The sequence below is a fragment of the Pseudonaja textilis genome, chromosome 2 (genome assembly GCF_049901715.1).
Source record: "Pseudonaja textilis isolate UNSWEBS1 chromosome 2, rPseTex1.2, whole genome shotgun sequence".
In the NCBI taxonomy this organism is placed as follows: domain Eukaryota; kingdom Metazoa; phylum Chordata; class Lepidosauria; order Squamata; family Elapidae; genus Pseudonaja; species Pseudonaja textilis.
This window is the reverse complement of record NC_141991.1, coordinates 4,554,621-4,569,682: the sequence shown is the minus strand read 5'-3', so window position 1 is coordinate 4,569,682 and position 15,062 is coordinate 4,554,621. Positions and strand designations below refer to the sequence as shown.

Sequence of the window (15,062 nt, the reverse complement as noted above, 5' to 3'; positions counted from 1 at the left end):
ATAGGATACAACCTCGGGAATTTTTGGTGTTTTGGACTGATTAACATTGAAAATAAAGATTTGAGGACATTGATATTTTAAAACAAAGAAGAGATACTGGTTCAAGTAAAATAAAATAAACTGGATACCAGACAATTGGAATAATAAGCAATATAAAGATGAGTGAAATGTGTAAAGAAGTAAGAATGGACATTCAAGCCAAGAATGAGATGTGAGACCGAATGTTGGATTTATGCACTAAAATACAGAAGAAAATTCAGAAATGGCAACGGCAGGAGGAGAAAGAACAAAGAAGGGGAAGAAGTTAGAAGAAAGAGGAACCAGTGAAATGGAACAAAAGGACCAACAAATAATACAGAAGAAAAAAGTTGAATACGAGATATCAGTGATAGATATAATAAATAAGGGGGGATATTGAGATTGAAATGCTGATAAATAAAATGGTTAGGGAAATACAGAGTGATCAAAAGAGGGTGGGAGAAAAGCGAGAGAAAATATAAGAAAATTATGATAGAGGAAGGACTAAGGGAAGAAGCCAAAAGATAATAGTAAAGCAAGCTAACAAAAGAGGAATTAACATAAAAGAAAGAGATGATGGCTAGAAATGGAAAAGAGGGAGTCTCCACTGAAGAGGTATATTTGTAGTAAATATATATAATAGATTTTGAGGAAATGGGATTAAGAACTAGAAAAAGGAATAATTTTAATGTAGTGATAAAAATAAGAATCTATAATAGATTAATCAAATAAAATAGAAGTGTGTATGTAAGATATGTGACCCATAATTATGAAAAGAAATGTTATGTGGAGCCTGACAGAATGGATATAACTATAATAGTAGGATAATATTTTTAATGAACTATATATTTTGTTATTCATATATACAAGGTAACAAGGTAATGTAAGTTTGAATGTATTGGCTAAGAGAAAATATATTTGTGTTAAAATGAGATGTTAGAGGGAAGGGAACATATAGAAAATAAAATAAAAGCAATAATGTCAAGTGTAATATTGGGGGAATATAATAGGGGATAATATAAATTAAGATGGAATTTTTGAATGTTTAAAGAATGGTATGAAATTGTAAACATGGTGGGCACAAGAATACATGTTTAAGAAAATCAGAGACTAATATTTTTAATGAATTAAATATTTTGTTATCCACTTGTACAAGGTAATGAGGATATATTGTTATAAATTTGATAATATAAACATGGTGAACATAAGAATGTACAATGAAGGAAATTAAAGAAGGGATAACTGTAAACTAAGATGAAAATTTTGAAATGAAATGATGATTAGATTAAATTGTAAATATGTAGAATATATGACAAAGGAAGTTAGAAAATGAGTTAAAATAAAGAGACCGATACAAAGTAATTTATGAGAATATAAAGATGGAAAAATGATAATAGACAATGAAATGATGCTGGAGAGTTGTATTTGAGATTATGAATGATTTAAAATGTAAAACAGCTGAAACCACACTCTTCTCGCAAAGATGTATTTAAATAATTAAAAAATAAAAAACTTGACAGAAAAAAGGAATATAAAGCTGAACCATGATGAGGAAAAACCATTTTTATAGAGCGATTGAGTAGGAAATTCTCCTCAGGAAATGTGACCAGGAAGCTTAAGCCCCTTGGAGAATTTAAGGATATATTATTAGACCATAAATGAAGAAAAATAAAATGAAAAAGCAAAACAAGAAAAGCCGAAGGCTCTATTGCTAGGAAAACATTGGACCAGATTAGGAGTCGACAATGTCACACAGAATAGAACACCTTTATTGTTCGCCCTGAAGCTTTTTCCACTCTCCACATTGACATCTGTTCTGACATTCCATCACATCGTAAGGTCTTTGGCCGAAAAAGGTTCCCTGCTTCTGCATTCATATTGGTTGACTCAGATCTTAATTTGACAAAATGGACCCAAGCTGGACTGAAGGCTCCTTGGTGCCCTCTGAGGTTGGTTGGTGCACTGATGATGTTCCCTAGTTTGGCTAATGAAATGTCTGCAACAACACAATTAAGCTCAGAGAGCACCAACGATCCCTCATTTTAACCGGGCGCTACACACTTTCTCCTTTATTGGCAGGTTAGATTATTTTTGGTATCTTGACATCCCAAGCATTGTGGAATGGCATATAAGTCTAAGTGGAATTGCTATTGCTATATAGTTTCTACTGAGCTTGGGTCCTTTTATGAGAAGTAAGATGACCATTCTGAACAAAACTCTTTCCACATTATCTGCATTTATATGGTTTCTCTCCTGTGTGGATTTTTTTATGGCAAGTAAGTCCATACTTCCGAGCAAATGTCTTTCCACAATTCATGCATTTATATGGTTTCTCCCCTGTGTGGCTCATGTTATGGGAAGTAAGATGATATCTTCGAGAAAAGGTTTTTCCACACTCCATGCATTTATATGGCTTCTCCCCTGTGTGGATCCTCTTATGTAAAATAAGATGACCTATTTGAGCAAAGGTGTTACCGCATTCCACACATTTATATGGTTTCTCCCCTGTGTGCAGTCTTTTGTGGATAGCAAGTCTACTGTTGTAAGCAAAGCTCTTTCCACATTCCATGCATTTATATGGTTTCTCTCCTGTGTGGATTTTTTTGTGGATAGTAAGTCCACTACTATATGCAAAGGTCTTTTCACATTCCATGCATTTAAATGGCTTCTCCGCTGTGTGGATCCTTTTGTGTATTCTTAGGTCATTGCTAAGAGCAAAGGTCTTTCCACATTCCATGCATTTAAATGGCTTCTCCGCTGTGTGGATCCTTTTGTGCATTCTTAGGTAACTGCTATGAGCAAAAGTCTTCCCACACTCCATGCATTTAAACAGCTTCTTCCCTGTATGGATCATCTTATGGGAAATAAGATGACCACTTTGAGCAAATCTCTTCCCACACTCCATACATTTAAACGGCTTCTCCCCTGTGTGAACCAACTTATGACGAATAAGATTACCTCTTTGAGCAAAGGTCTTTCCACACTCCATGCATTTATATGGCTTCTCCCCCATGTGGATCTTGTTGTGCCAACTAAGTCCACTGCTCCGAGCAAAGGTCTTTCCACACTCCATGCATTTATATGGCTTCTCCCCTGTGTGGATCTTATTGTGGGAACTAAGTCCACCGCTCTGAGCAAAGGTCTTTCCACACTCCATGCATTTAAATGGCTTCTCCCCTGTGTGGATGCTTTTGTTTATTTTTAGGTCACTGTCATGAACAAAGATCTTTCCACACTGTATGCATTTATACGGCTTCTCCCCTGTGTGGGAGAAAGCAAAGGTCTTTCCACATTCCAAACATTTAAATGGCTTCTCCCCTGTGTGGATCATTCTGTGGATAGTAAGTCCTTTAATATAAGCAAAGGTCTTTCCACATTCCATGCATTTATATGACTTCTTCCCTGTGTGGATCATCATATGGGAACTAAGATGGCCTCTTTGAGCAAAGGTCTTTCCACACTCCATGCATTGATATGGCTTCTCCCCTGTGTGGATCCTTTTGTGGATAGTAAGTCCACTACTGTAAGCAAAGGTCTTTCCACACTCCATGCATTTATATGGCTTCTCTCCTGAGTGGATCCTTTTATGGGAAATAAGATTATGCCATCTTCTGAACGTGTTACCACACTCTCTGCATTTGTAGAGCTTCTCCTCAGTGTGAATCCTTTCATGGGAAGTAAGTTGCCTGTTTGTTCTAAAACATGTTCCACATTGCAAACATTTATAAGGCTTCTCTTTTGTGTCAATCACTTTTTGAGATATGAGGAACTGATTTCCAAGAGAAGGAATGAATGTCTCATTGTAATTTTGTCTGTTGTGTCTTCTTATTGCATCTTCTCCTTTGTTTTGGCTTAAACAGTGTTCATTTACATGTAGTTTAGCTTTGATTGGCTTCACACTTTTCCCAATATATTTTTTCCTTATTTTCTCTTGCTGGGCAAGAAAGTCTTGCATCGGAGCATCTGTGGAAAATGACCCTTCCTGATTCCAATTATTTGACTGGTTTCTCACATGGCTTTTGAATTCCGTTCGAATTCCAAACTTCTCCATTCCATCTTTAGCACTGATCACTTGGGACAGTTCCCAGGAATCTTGATTCTCCTGTCCATTGTTACCTTCAAAAAAAGAGAAATGAAAATGATAACAAGGTTAGAGAAAAAGAATAAACTGTACAAAGTCAAGTGAACTTTCTTCTGAATTTTTTCAAAATTGCATTATGTTGAATATTCCCATGCTTCCAGTGCTATGATAAAAACATGATGGTTTCTGTATTCACGAGTCATGAAAGCTTTGAAAAATATATCTTCTTTACAAATATACATATACATATATACATACACATACACATACATATGTGCATACATATATGAAAGGTATTCAGCTTTATTTGGGTATTTTCCCACTAAAATGATATGGGAAAATACCCGAACAAAGCTGAATACCATACATGTAAGTACCTGCGAAACCTTAAGAAAACAAATATATATATGTGTGTGTGTGTGTGTTCTGTCTCACTTTTCTTCTTTCCCAAAAGATGAAAGAATACAAACTCATACAAACACAGGCAAGCAAGCTGGCTCGGACTTCACAGAGTTAATTCTTTGGAACTGATAATATCCTTGGCATTCCAACATGCTCTGACTGCCAAGTCCGAACTGATAACAAATAAAAATCTACTCACAGAAAATTACAAGGCAGTCCATAAAAATCTTTCACGAAGAAAATCTGAAGTAAGATTAAACTTTGTCCCGTACAAAATTCCAGCCAAAAACACACCCACTTTTATCCCCTGTGGGGTGTGGCTCAATGACTCAGCTCGTTGTCTTACTCTCCCACGCCTCCTACGTTGCTGCTCACATTTCTCCCAAAGACACTGCTTAGGATCAAGCCAACACTCTTCCTCTTTACTCCCTGTCAGGGGCTGCTCCGATATGCCTTCCTCCTGATTAATCTCAGGCTGTTCCTCTCGGTTGTCTGATGAAACCTGAGGCGTTATCAGGGAGGAAGGCATTGCCAGAGAGGAAGGTCCTGGGGAGGAAGGCATTTCCAGTTCCTCCTCCTCATCTTCCAGGTCTTCTTCCTCTGACAGCATAGGCTCAGGAATCGGGGCCACAACGTATATGTATATATGTGTATGACAAGAAAGCCCCCAACAACTCACAACAAAACCTGAAACAATTAGTATATAACTCACCAAAACAGAAACAGAGAGAGAACTCACCAAAACAGAAACAGATGTCCTAACCAAAGGATTCAATTATGCTATAGCGCCCAAAAAAATCGCCACAGAATCCATCATATGTGCAGTAGAATCCAGCCTAATTAAATTAAATACAGATGAAGCTGATAGAATAAGACACCAAGTTACTAACATCCTATGCACAAGCAAACCATCCAAAAGCAACTTGCAGAAAGAAGAACTAAAGGCGCTGCAAGCCCTGAAAAAAGATAGCAACATAATCATGCTTCCAGCAGACAAAGGGAATGCCACAGTAGTAATGGATAGAAAAGACTACAAAACAAAATTGACAGACCTACTCCAAGACTCCACATACAAACCCATAAACATGGACCCAACCACATATCTGGAAAAATTAACCAAGAAGAAAATTATAACCAGCCACATGAGCAAAGAGATCCAACAGATGATCATCCCAAGAGAAAAATCTTCCAGATGCCCCAAACTATACGGCTTCCCAAAAATACACAAAGAAGGCATACCTCTCAGACCCATAGTCAGCTCCAGAGGAGCACCACTACAAAACCTAGCTAAACACTTAGCAAAACAGCTACAGCCCCATGCTGAAAGAGCAGCTTCACATGTACAAAACTCATACCACTTCTTGGAAATGATCAAAGATCTACACGTGGAGCAAGAAGATCTGCTTGTAAGTTTTGACATGGTTTTACTATTCACTCAAGTCCCGATAAAAGAAACTCTGGAAATCATCAAAAATAAATACCAACCAGCTAAACACCTCATGGAACTAACAGAACACTGCTTAATCAACACATATTTCATATACAAAGGACAAAGATACAAGCAAATTGAAGGAGCCCTTATGGGATCTCCACTGTCACCCGTCATTGCAAACCTGTTCATGGAAGAATTCGAATCCAGAGCCCTGGCTAACGCCACCCACAAACCCAAACTATGGTTAAGATACATCAATGACACATTCATGATTTGGCCCCATGGAAAAGAAAACCTAAACAATTTCCTAACACACCTAAACAGCACACACCCCAAAATCAAGCTCACCATGGAAACGGAAACAAACAAACAACTTCCATTCCTAGATGTACTAATCTACAAAAAAACAGATGGCACTCTAGGACATACCGTATACCAGAAGAAAACACACACTAACAGCTACCTCAATGCCCAATCCCACCACCACCCAGCACAGATAAACTCCGTGGCCAAAACGCTAATCGCCAGAACCAAACGCCTGGCAGACAAGACACACATAAAGACTGAACTATGCACCCTGACTAAAGTACTGACAGCCAACGGCTTCCACAAAAGCAAAATCACCGGCTTGATCCACAAAAACTGAGACATAATGGAGACCTAGAAGATGAACAGACCTATGGAACAGCTGTCCTGCCCTACATAAGAGGTACTACAGAGAAAATCAGTAAGATACTACACAGGCATCATATCAAGACTCCCTTCAAAACAGACAGAAAAATAGCAGCCATCCTTAGAAACCCCAAAGATAAAATTGACCTGGAAAACCAAGGCATATACGAAGTCCCCAGTGCATCATGCCCGGCCACATACATTGGACAGACCAATAGAAGAATAAGTACCCGCCTGGATGAACACAAAAATGCAGTCAAAAAGCTGGAATACACTTCCTCACTAGTCCAACACATGAAAGCCACAAGTCATAGCATCAACTTCAGTGGCACCAAAACCCTAGCCACTATAGAAAACCCCAGCCACAGAATTATCAGAGAAGCCATAGAGATTGAAAAAAGACCTGAAAGCATGAATAGAAGAGATGATTCCACCAGACTGTCAATCATTTGGAAGCCTGCACTCACAAATGAAAAATCTCCACACCACTAGCCAGGCACAAACAGGCACTAACCTGGGCACAAACAGATCCTCCCTGATACCTCCAGCTCAAACAAACCTCAACCAGGCACCCAGATGAAACCTAGCTTCCTAACAAATGATAGCCGTCCATTTACCCAGAGCCAAGCTGCACTAAAGGCCTCCAATACAGGAACACAATGTTGCCAGCCAATCAAGACACAAAAAGAGCCACAAAACAGACAGAAGATATTAGAAACACCAATCAAGCAGAACACAGCAAACTCCAAGACCAATAAATACAGACCAAGACTCCCAACCAATCAGGATGAAGAAAAAAACATTCTGGCACAGCAGTAGGCTAGCCCCAAATTTAAAACTGAAACCACTGTAAAAGTCTGACTCACAGACGAACACAATACAGAAGCCTGATGATGGCAGATGAGATTCTGCCAAAACGTTGCTACAACTTTAAAAGCACAACTACAATGACATGGGAAAATACCCGAACAAAGCTGAATACCATACATGTAAATATCCGTGAAAACTTTATATATATATATATATATATATGTGTGGGGGGGTTTCTGAGGTTCTCGCGGGTATTTGTATGTGGATCTTTGGTTGTAACCCCCAACCAATCAGAACACAGCCAAACCCCCTACCAATGAGAACACACCCCCACCCAATCAGAACACAGCCAAGCCTCCACCCAATCAAGTCCCACCCCCACTAGCAGTTAAAAGGAAGAAGCAGCTGCAATCTCACATCAGTCTGAGAAGCAAGAGCCGAAGACAGAAGCCTGAAGATGATGAATGAGACTTCATCGAAACGTTGCCTAGATACTTCGAATCTTACGCGGGAGAAAACCCGAACAACCAAAGATCCATATATATATATATATATATATGTGTGTGTGTGTGTGTGTGTGTGTGTGTGTGTGTATGTGTATTTATGTATGTATGTATAGTATTCAGCTTTGTCCGGGTATTTTCCCACGTCATTATAGTTGTGCTTTTAAAGTTGTAGCAACATTTCGGCAGAATCTCATCTGCCATCATCAGGCTTCTGTATTATGTTCGTCTACAGAAGCCTGATGATGCAGATGAGATTCTGCCAAAACGTTGCTACAACTTTAAAAGTACAGGTATAATGACATGGGAAAATACCTGAACAAAGCTGAATACCATACATGTAAGTACCCGTGAAAACGGGCTTTGGTTTGGCTCTGAGTTTGAGGTCTGGGTATGTGTTCATGGCATGTGTCAGTTTGCTTGGTTTGGGGGTCGGGGTGTGTGTCAGCTGGTGATGGAGCCGTGGTCTGGCTTCTGGATGGTGGTTGTCTTTCATCTATGGTGTGGCTTTCGTCTATGGCGTGGGTTTGGGTTTGAGTGTGGTGAGGGAGATTGGTGGTGGCGTCGTGTGTTCTTTTGGGTCCAGTGTCGGTTTTATGTATGTATGTATGTATGTATGTATGTATGTATGTTAGGTATTCAGTTTTGTTCAGGTATTTTCCCACATCATTATAGTTGTGCTTTTAAAGTTGTAGCAACATTTTGGCAGAATCTCATCTGCCATCATCAGACTTCTGTATAGTGTTTGTCAGACGAACACTCCCACTCAGACTGTTCCTTGATCCCAGCTATGAGATTTTGGAACAAAATCCCCTGCTTGATGCATCCCATTGACTTGTAAACGCTCTTCGCACTAAGACTGGAAAGGTTGGGAGGCTTCAAGAATGGCTATTTCGCTGCCCCAAAGTCTCATCAGTTTTAGATCTTTAGTTGGATCTGGTACAGGCATCAGTTCACAGAGAATAGGGGCTTAAAGTACTTTAGTGCGAGATCACACGAGACCAGTAGTACAAGATCTCAGGCTACTAATCTCTTGTGATCTCACACTGCAGTACTTTAGGCCTGTGTTCATTTAAGAAATGAGGACTGCACGAGATCTAGGGCAAAAGTCTTTCAAAACAAAAAGGCCTTCCTTCTGTTTGCAAAGCGCTTTGCCCTGGATCTCATGCAAGGTTTGGTTAGCATAGAACAGAGGCCTAAAGTACTGTAGTGCGAGAACACATGAAATCAGTAGTGTGGGATTTCCCACTACTGATCTCACGTACTCAGTACTTTAGGCCTCCTTTTTCTGCAAATATACCGAAGCAGGCAAAGGAACTGACAGCTCGCTACATCGTCGCAACCTAAGTCCCATCAGGTGGGATGGGGATATAGGATACATAAAAGCAAACCTCATTCTTCTCAGCCTCCACAGATAAGTTCTAATAGAAATGGAAAATATATAGATAAGAAATGGCAAAGAAAGCATGTAAGCAAAGTGACATTGACTCTTTTCTTCCTTGCAGTCCAAGGCCAGATTGTACTTACTTTCTCCCTCCCACGAGATGATATCTGATCAATGATTTTTTTAATTTAAAAAAACTAACTATAATCTCTCTTCTTGAACTCTCTGATTTGGGTCAAGAAAACTCTTACCCAGAGAGACCACATTTCTATGGTTTTCACGCATGACTTCTGAATGCAGCGCTTTTTGGTCAGGATCCAGCTGAGACCATTCCTCCTCAGAGAAATACACAGCCACCTCCTCGAAAGACACAAGATTCTCCTGAACATGGAAAAAAGAACAGAACAGGAAGATTTGCAAGATATATTCATCTTTATCAGTGATTTAGACAAGAGGATAGAAGGGGAACTCATCAAATTTGCAAACAGACCAATGTTAGGATTCCAGCAGTTACCCCAATTAAATCCGGCAGTTACCCTAATTAAATCATGAGTCTTGAGACAAACTTCCAAAACTTCAATTGACAGGAATAACAACACTCCAGAAGACAGGGTCAAGATATAGAAGGATCGACAGATTGGACCCCATCGCACAAAATGAAAAAAATAGAAACAATGTGAGAATGAGTTTAGATACACTGGAATACTATGAAGTACATTGTGAAAAACAACTGCAATTGATTGTACTAGATGTTCAGAAAGCGTTTTGACAACGTAAATTGGCAAAAATGGGTGGCAAACCCACGTTTGCAAATACTATCAAGATACAAGAAGGATGCGAAAACATGGGGGTTCTATAAAGAACCAGCAACACTTAATAACATTTTATTAGGGAATAGAAGAAAAGCTGCTAGTAGATTATATAATTATCTATTAAACTTTAAAATGGAAGATGAACAAGTAAAAGAAATCATGATAGTATGGGCAAAAAAAAAACTTTGGCTATAAGAACTAGATAAATGGCAAAAACTTGGGGATAGAAATTATAAATTTACAATGGCTACTACTTATAAAAAAAATCTTTATAGAATGTTCTAGAGGTGGCATCTGCCACCAGCAAGACAAGCAAAAATATTTCATAATATGTCCTCCAAAGATTAGAAATGCAGTCAGACACCAGGCACTTAATCTCATATGTGGTGGATATCAGTGGTGGGATTCAATTTTTTTTACTATGGGTTCTGTGGGCGTGGCTTGGTGGGTGTGGCAGGGGAAGGATACTGTAAAATCTCCAGTCAGAGGTGGTATTTGCCGGATCTCCGAACTACTCAAAATTTCCACTACCGGTTCTCCAGAACTGGTCAGAAGCTGCTGAATACCACTTCTGGTGCACATGTATGAAAGCAAGAAAATACTGGATGGAAATACACACCTGATTGGAAAAGATGACTAAGCAGCATATAGATATAAAGCCAGAAATATTTCTATTGGTATAATACCAGAGTGCTGTGATAAAGGGACTATATATTTAATATTATATATACTGACAACAGCAAGAATTGTATTTGCACAATATTGGAAAAATGAGAACATCCCACACCTGAAGAAAATGTAATTCGGAAGATACTGGATTGTGTAGAGATAGACAGATTGACATTGAAAATAAAAGATAAAGGCAATTCAGAGTATTATTTAACATGGAACAAGTTTTATTAATAATTACGAGGTGGACATTAGATGAGGAAAAAGTATTCTTAGTATAAGTAAAAATATGAGTGGTTTATAAGTGTGCCAATATAATTGATATCTGACACAATACAAACAAGCTAATGTAATTATAAATATGGTTATGAATATATGCATCACTAATGTTATACGTGTTATTTTGTTTTCATGCTTTTGTAAAATGAAACAAGTGCAGAAAAGAGCAATAAAAATTATTAGTGGATTGGAGGCTAAAACATATAAAGAACTGTTCCTGGAATTGGGTATGTCTGGTTTAATGAAAAGAAGGACCAGGTGGTGACATGACAGCAGTGTTCCAAGAAGCAATGGATGGAAACTATTCAAGGAGAGAACCAACCTACAACTAAAGAGAAATTTCCTAATAGCAAGAACAATTAATTAGTGAAATGACTTGCCTCCAGAAACTGTGGGTGCTCCAACACTGGTGGTGTTTATGAAGAAATTGGATAGCAATGAATGATTGCATGGCTAGAGTCATGAAGGACCAGGGCATGATAGCAGTGTTTCAATATTTGAGGGGCTGGCACAGAGACGAGGGTGTCAAGCTATTTTCCAAAGCACCTGAAGGCCAGGCAAGGAATAATGGATGGAAACTGAATAAGGTGTGGAAAGGGAACTTCACCAGGGCAGGGGTGACATCCAAGTAGGAAAAATGCGAGGGGAACATCAGGCTAGCCATAAAAGCAAACTTGCATAGGAAAAGAGATTTGATAAAAGGTATTGAAAGAAGCCCCCTAGACAAAAGCCAAGTAATTAAAGCTAGGACCAAATCCCTTACAGACAAAAGGCCATGCCAAATCAGCAAAACAAATAGAACAAAAGACACATAGCAGACAGGAGATTGCCACTAAACAGATATAAGAAATGAAACTAATAATCCAATCAAACCACCCAGCAGAGTTTACCCTCTGACGGAAATGGAGACAACCCCCCTGACAGGATTTAAGCACTCACACACAAAAGGAGAACAGGTATAAAAATCAGGAGTTTATTACACAAAGCTGGCTAGCCCCAGGAACGCAGACTTCTTGCTATCTCTTGCCTTCCTGAAAATTAAAGAAACTTGCTTCCAAATAGCTGTCTGTCTGTGTCCTTACTCTGAAAGCACTCCCAGCAGGAAAAAAGAACCCTTGGAAGAAAGGAAAATGCAAGCCTTTCAACAAAGGAAACCATCACTGGGAGCTTTCAAGAAGAGACTAGACTGCCAACTCTCAGAAATTGCATAGTGGGGCTGGATATAACACATATAATATTAGCGATGCATATAATCATAACCATATTTATAATTACATTAGCTTGTTTGTGATTGTGTCAGATATCATGACCTACAAGGTACCTTCCAAATCTGTTAATCTGTACCTTATGAGGTCAATAAATTACAAAAAGAACAGGGGTCTAAAAAATTCCAGCCGCTGTGATATGTTTATTCCTAATTCTTGAAGGACTTCAAAAGAAGTGCTTCTTGTAAACTTGAAGTTGGAGGAGTACCTAGCAGAACAAGATAAGCAGAGGAAGATATGCTGGCTGAGAGCAACTTGAATCTGCTATTCTGCTCTCCATGTTGTGGAAGAACACAAAAATAATCCACTCCAAAGAAGGAGGGGATAGAAGGGGCACACCCACTTCACTTCCTGAAGACTGAATACAAATCTAATAATTTTTCCTTTTCTTACTTGATTTGGAGGTTCAACCACTGTTTGATCTCCGTCATAAAAACCAGAAAACGTCATTCTTTGTTTCTCTGTAAGGAATAAATAATTTCAAAATGCAAATAAAATAGGAGATATTCTATTGAAGAGAGAGCAAAGGTAGAGCAGATGGGTAATTGGAGGATCTTCCATTACCTCCTGAGGTGTCCCAACTTAGATCTTCCCAAGGGATCTTCCTGAAAAAGAGCTCCTGAGGGGGATTTGATGGGTTCTTCTTTCCCTCGGGATCTCTGATCTCCACAGTGCAGCAATTCAAATAGGAGAAAGGAATAAAAAAGAAGTAATGTAAATCAAACAAAATAAAGTGGATTCTTATATTCAGAACTCAACGTCAAAGACCTCAATATCCATCCTTTGTGGTTGAGTGAGAAAACAATGGAACAGTGTCCTATAAGAATTTGTAGGACATTGCCATACATTATGAAAGTCAGAGAAGTATGGGAAGAAGGGGTGAAGGATTCAAACTCATTCTGTATTATCTTTTGAGCTCTCACCTGCAACTGGGCATGCTCCTTCTGCTCTTCCGCCTGGCTCAGGAGGAAGCCTTCTGCCAGGGCCACCGCCTGGGAGCTGGTCTCTGTTCCACATTCCCGCACCCAGTTCTCCATCTCTGGGGGCAGAAGAGCCAGGAACTGCTCAAGAACCACCAGGTCCAACATCTGCTCTTTGGTGTGCTTTTCTGATCTTAGCCATCGCCTACTAAGGTCATGGAGTCGGCTGCAAAATCTTCGAGGACCTTCAGCCTCCTGGTATTGGTTGAACTTCCAGGGCTGAACTTCTGAAGAGAGGATGGTTTCCTCCTCCAGGATCTTCTGCCCAGGTCTTGTCCAGATCTTCCCACCCTTCCCAGGCTGTAGAGCTGAAGGGCCTTTTCCGGTTCCCTCCTTTGCAAAAGGTTGTGCCTCCATCCTTTCTCTTTCCAGCAGAGCAACTCCAAATGGGTCCAAGCCCTCTTGTGGATCTCCAGATGCCTTTTCCTTCACAGGACCATTTCTGGGGTCGCAGGACGGATCCCTTCAAGTTATTCGAAAGGGGAATTCAGCCCCTGAACCACCTTCAACCAACCTGCCACACTGGGCGGGAAGGGAACCCAGGATCCCCGACACCTTCTCGGCACCCCCACCTCCCTGCAGGGAGAGGGCGGCTGGGGAACATGGGACCGGGGTTAAGCCTCCACCCCCGCCCCACTCACCCCAGACACGTCTGGAGCTCCCTCCCGCTACTTTCTCCGCCTCCTGCGGAGCCCCAGGGGTTAAGAGCAGCGAGTGCAAGGTCCTAGAGTGGCAAGCGTTTGTGATGTTTCTTCCTTTCCAGCATCCTCTACAAAGGCAGCCGTGACGTTTGCCCCCAGTGGCCCAATGGGGAACCGGCTTGGAATTCCCTTGTCCTGCCACACAGCACCCCCTGGTGGATTTCGCGCAAAGTGCCAGGATTGTAGAAAAGGCGGGAAAGAGGAGCGCGCGTCTGAGAGAAAGGGAGTAGGAAAGGCCTCTCTCAAGGGATCCGTCTGTGGAGATGGAGAAAAATCACTCTGGAGGATTTAAAGTCAGAAGAAGTTGTTGGGAATTCCGAACTTAAATGAAGAAAAATGGGACACAGAGGCAGGGAAGCCACAATCAGGAAAATGATTGCAATTTATTTGTTTTTTTATTATTATTATTATTTTTTAATTCAATACATAGAGGTGCCCTTCACAAATTATTCCCTCAACCTCACAGGGAAGGGGAGACCTCACCGTGAAGGGTAAGAGATGCTTCTGCCCCTTCCGATGAACACCATCTATGGTACTGTGGAAAGGGAACTTCACCAGGGCAGGGGTGACATCCAAGTAGGAAAATGCGAGGGGAATATCAGGCTAGCCATAAAAGCAAACTTGCATAGGAAAAGAGATTTGATAAAAGGTATTGAAAGAAGCCCCCTAGACAAAAGCCAAGTACAAACAATAGGCCATGCCAAATCAGCAAAACAAATAAGACAAAAGACCGATAGCAGACAGGAGATTGCCACTAAACAAATATGGGAAATGAAACTAATAATCCAATCAAACCACCCCGCAGAGTTTACCCTCTGACGGAAATGGAGACAACCCCCCCTGACAGGATTTGAGCACTCACAAAAGAAGGACAGGTATAAAAATCAGGAGTTTATTACACAAGGCTGGCTAGCCCCAGGAATGCAGACTTCTTGCTATCTCTTGCCTTCCTGAAAATTAAAGCAAACTTGCTTTCAAATAGCTGTCTCTGTCTGTGTCCTTACTCTGAAAGCACTCCCAGCAGGAAAAAAGAACCCTTGGAAGAAAGGCATTT

At 40.2% G+C, this 15,062-nt stretch overlaps 1 protein-coding gene across 1 annotated transcript; it reads right to left on the bottom strand.

Annotated features, from left to right (window-relative positions):
- Nucleotides 1–1,766: 1,766 nt before the first annotated feature.
- LOC148126596 (uncharacterized) lies at nucleotides 1,767–13,995 on the bottom strand. Its single transcript, XM_087927801.1, has 5 exons — nucleotides 13,251–13,995; nucleotides 12,892–12,991; nucleotides 12,721–12,788; nucleotides 9,554–9,683; nucleotides 1,767–4,134 (listed from the first exon to the last, which is right to left on the bottom strand). Exons 1-5 carry the CDS (start codon nucleotides 13,662–13,664, stop codon nucleotides 2,246–2,248), a joined length of 2,601 nt encoding a protein of 866 aa, XP_087783927.1. The 5' UTR covers nucleotides 13,665–13,995; the 3' UTR covers nucleotides 1,767–2,245.
- Between the last annotated feature and the right edge of the window lie 1,067 nt (nucleotides 13,996–15,062).

Bases quoted from the DNA above. Each gene is read 5' to 3' on its own strand.
- LOC148126596 (XM_087927801.1), bottom strand. From the start codon at position 13,664: ATGGAGGCACAACCTTTTGCAAAGGAGGGAACCGGAAAAGGCCCTTCA. The intron at 12,789-12,891 runs GTAATGGAAGAT...TATTCCTTACAG, and splicing joins AAGTTGGGACACCTCAGGAG to AGAAACAAAGAATGACGTTT. The intron at 4,135-9,553 runs GTAAGAGTTTTC...CTTTTTTTGAAG, and splicing joins TAGAAATGTGGTCTCTCTGG to GTAACAATGGACAGGAGAAT.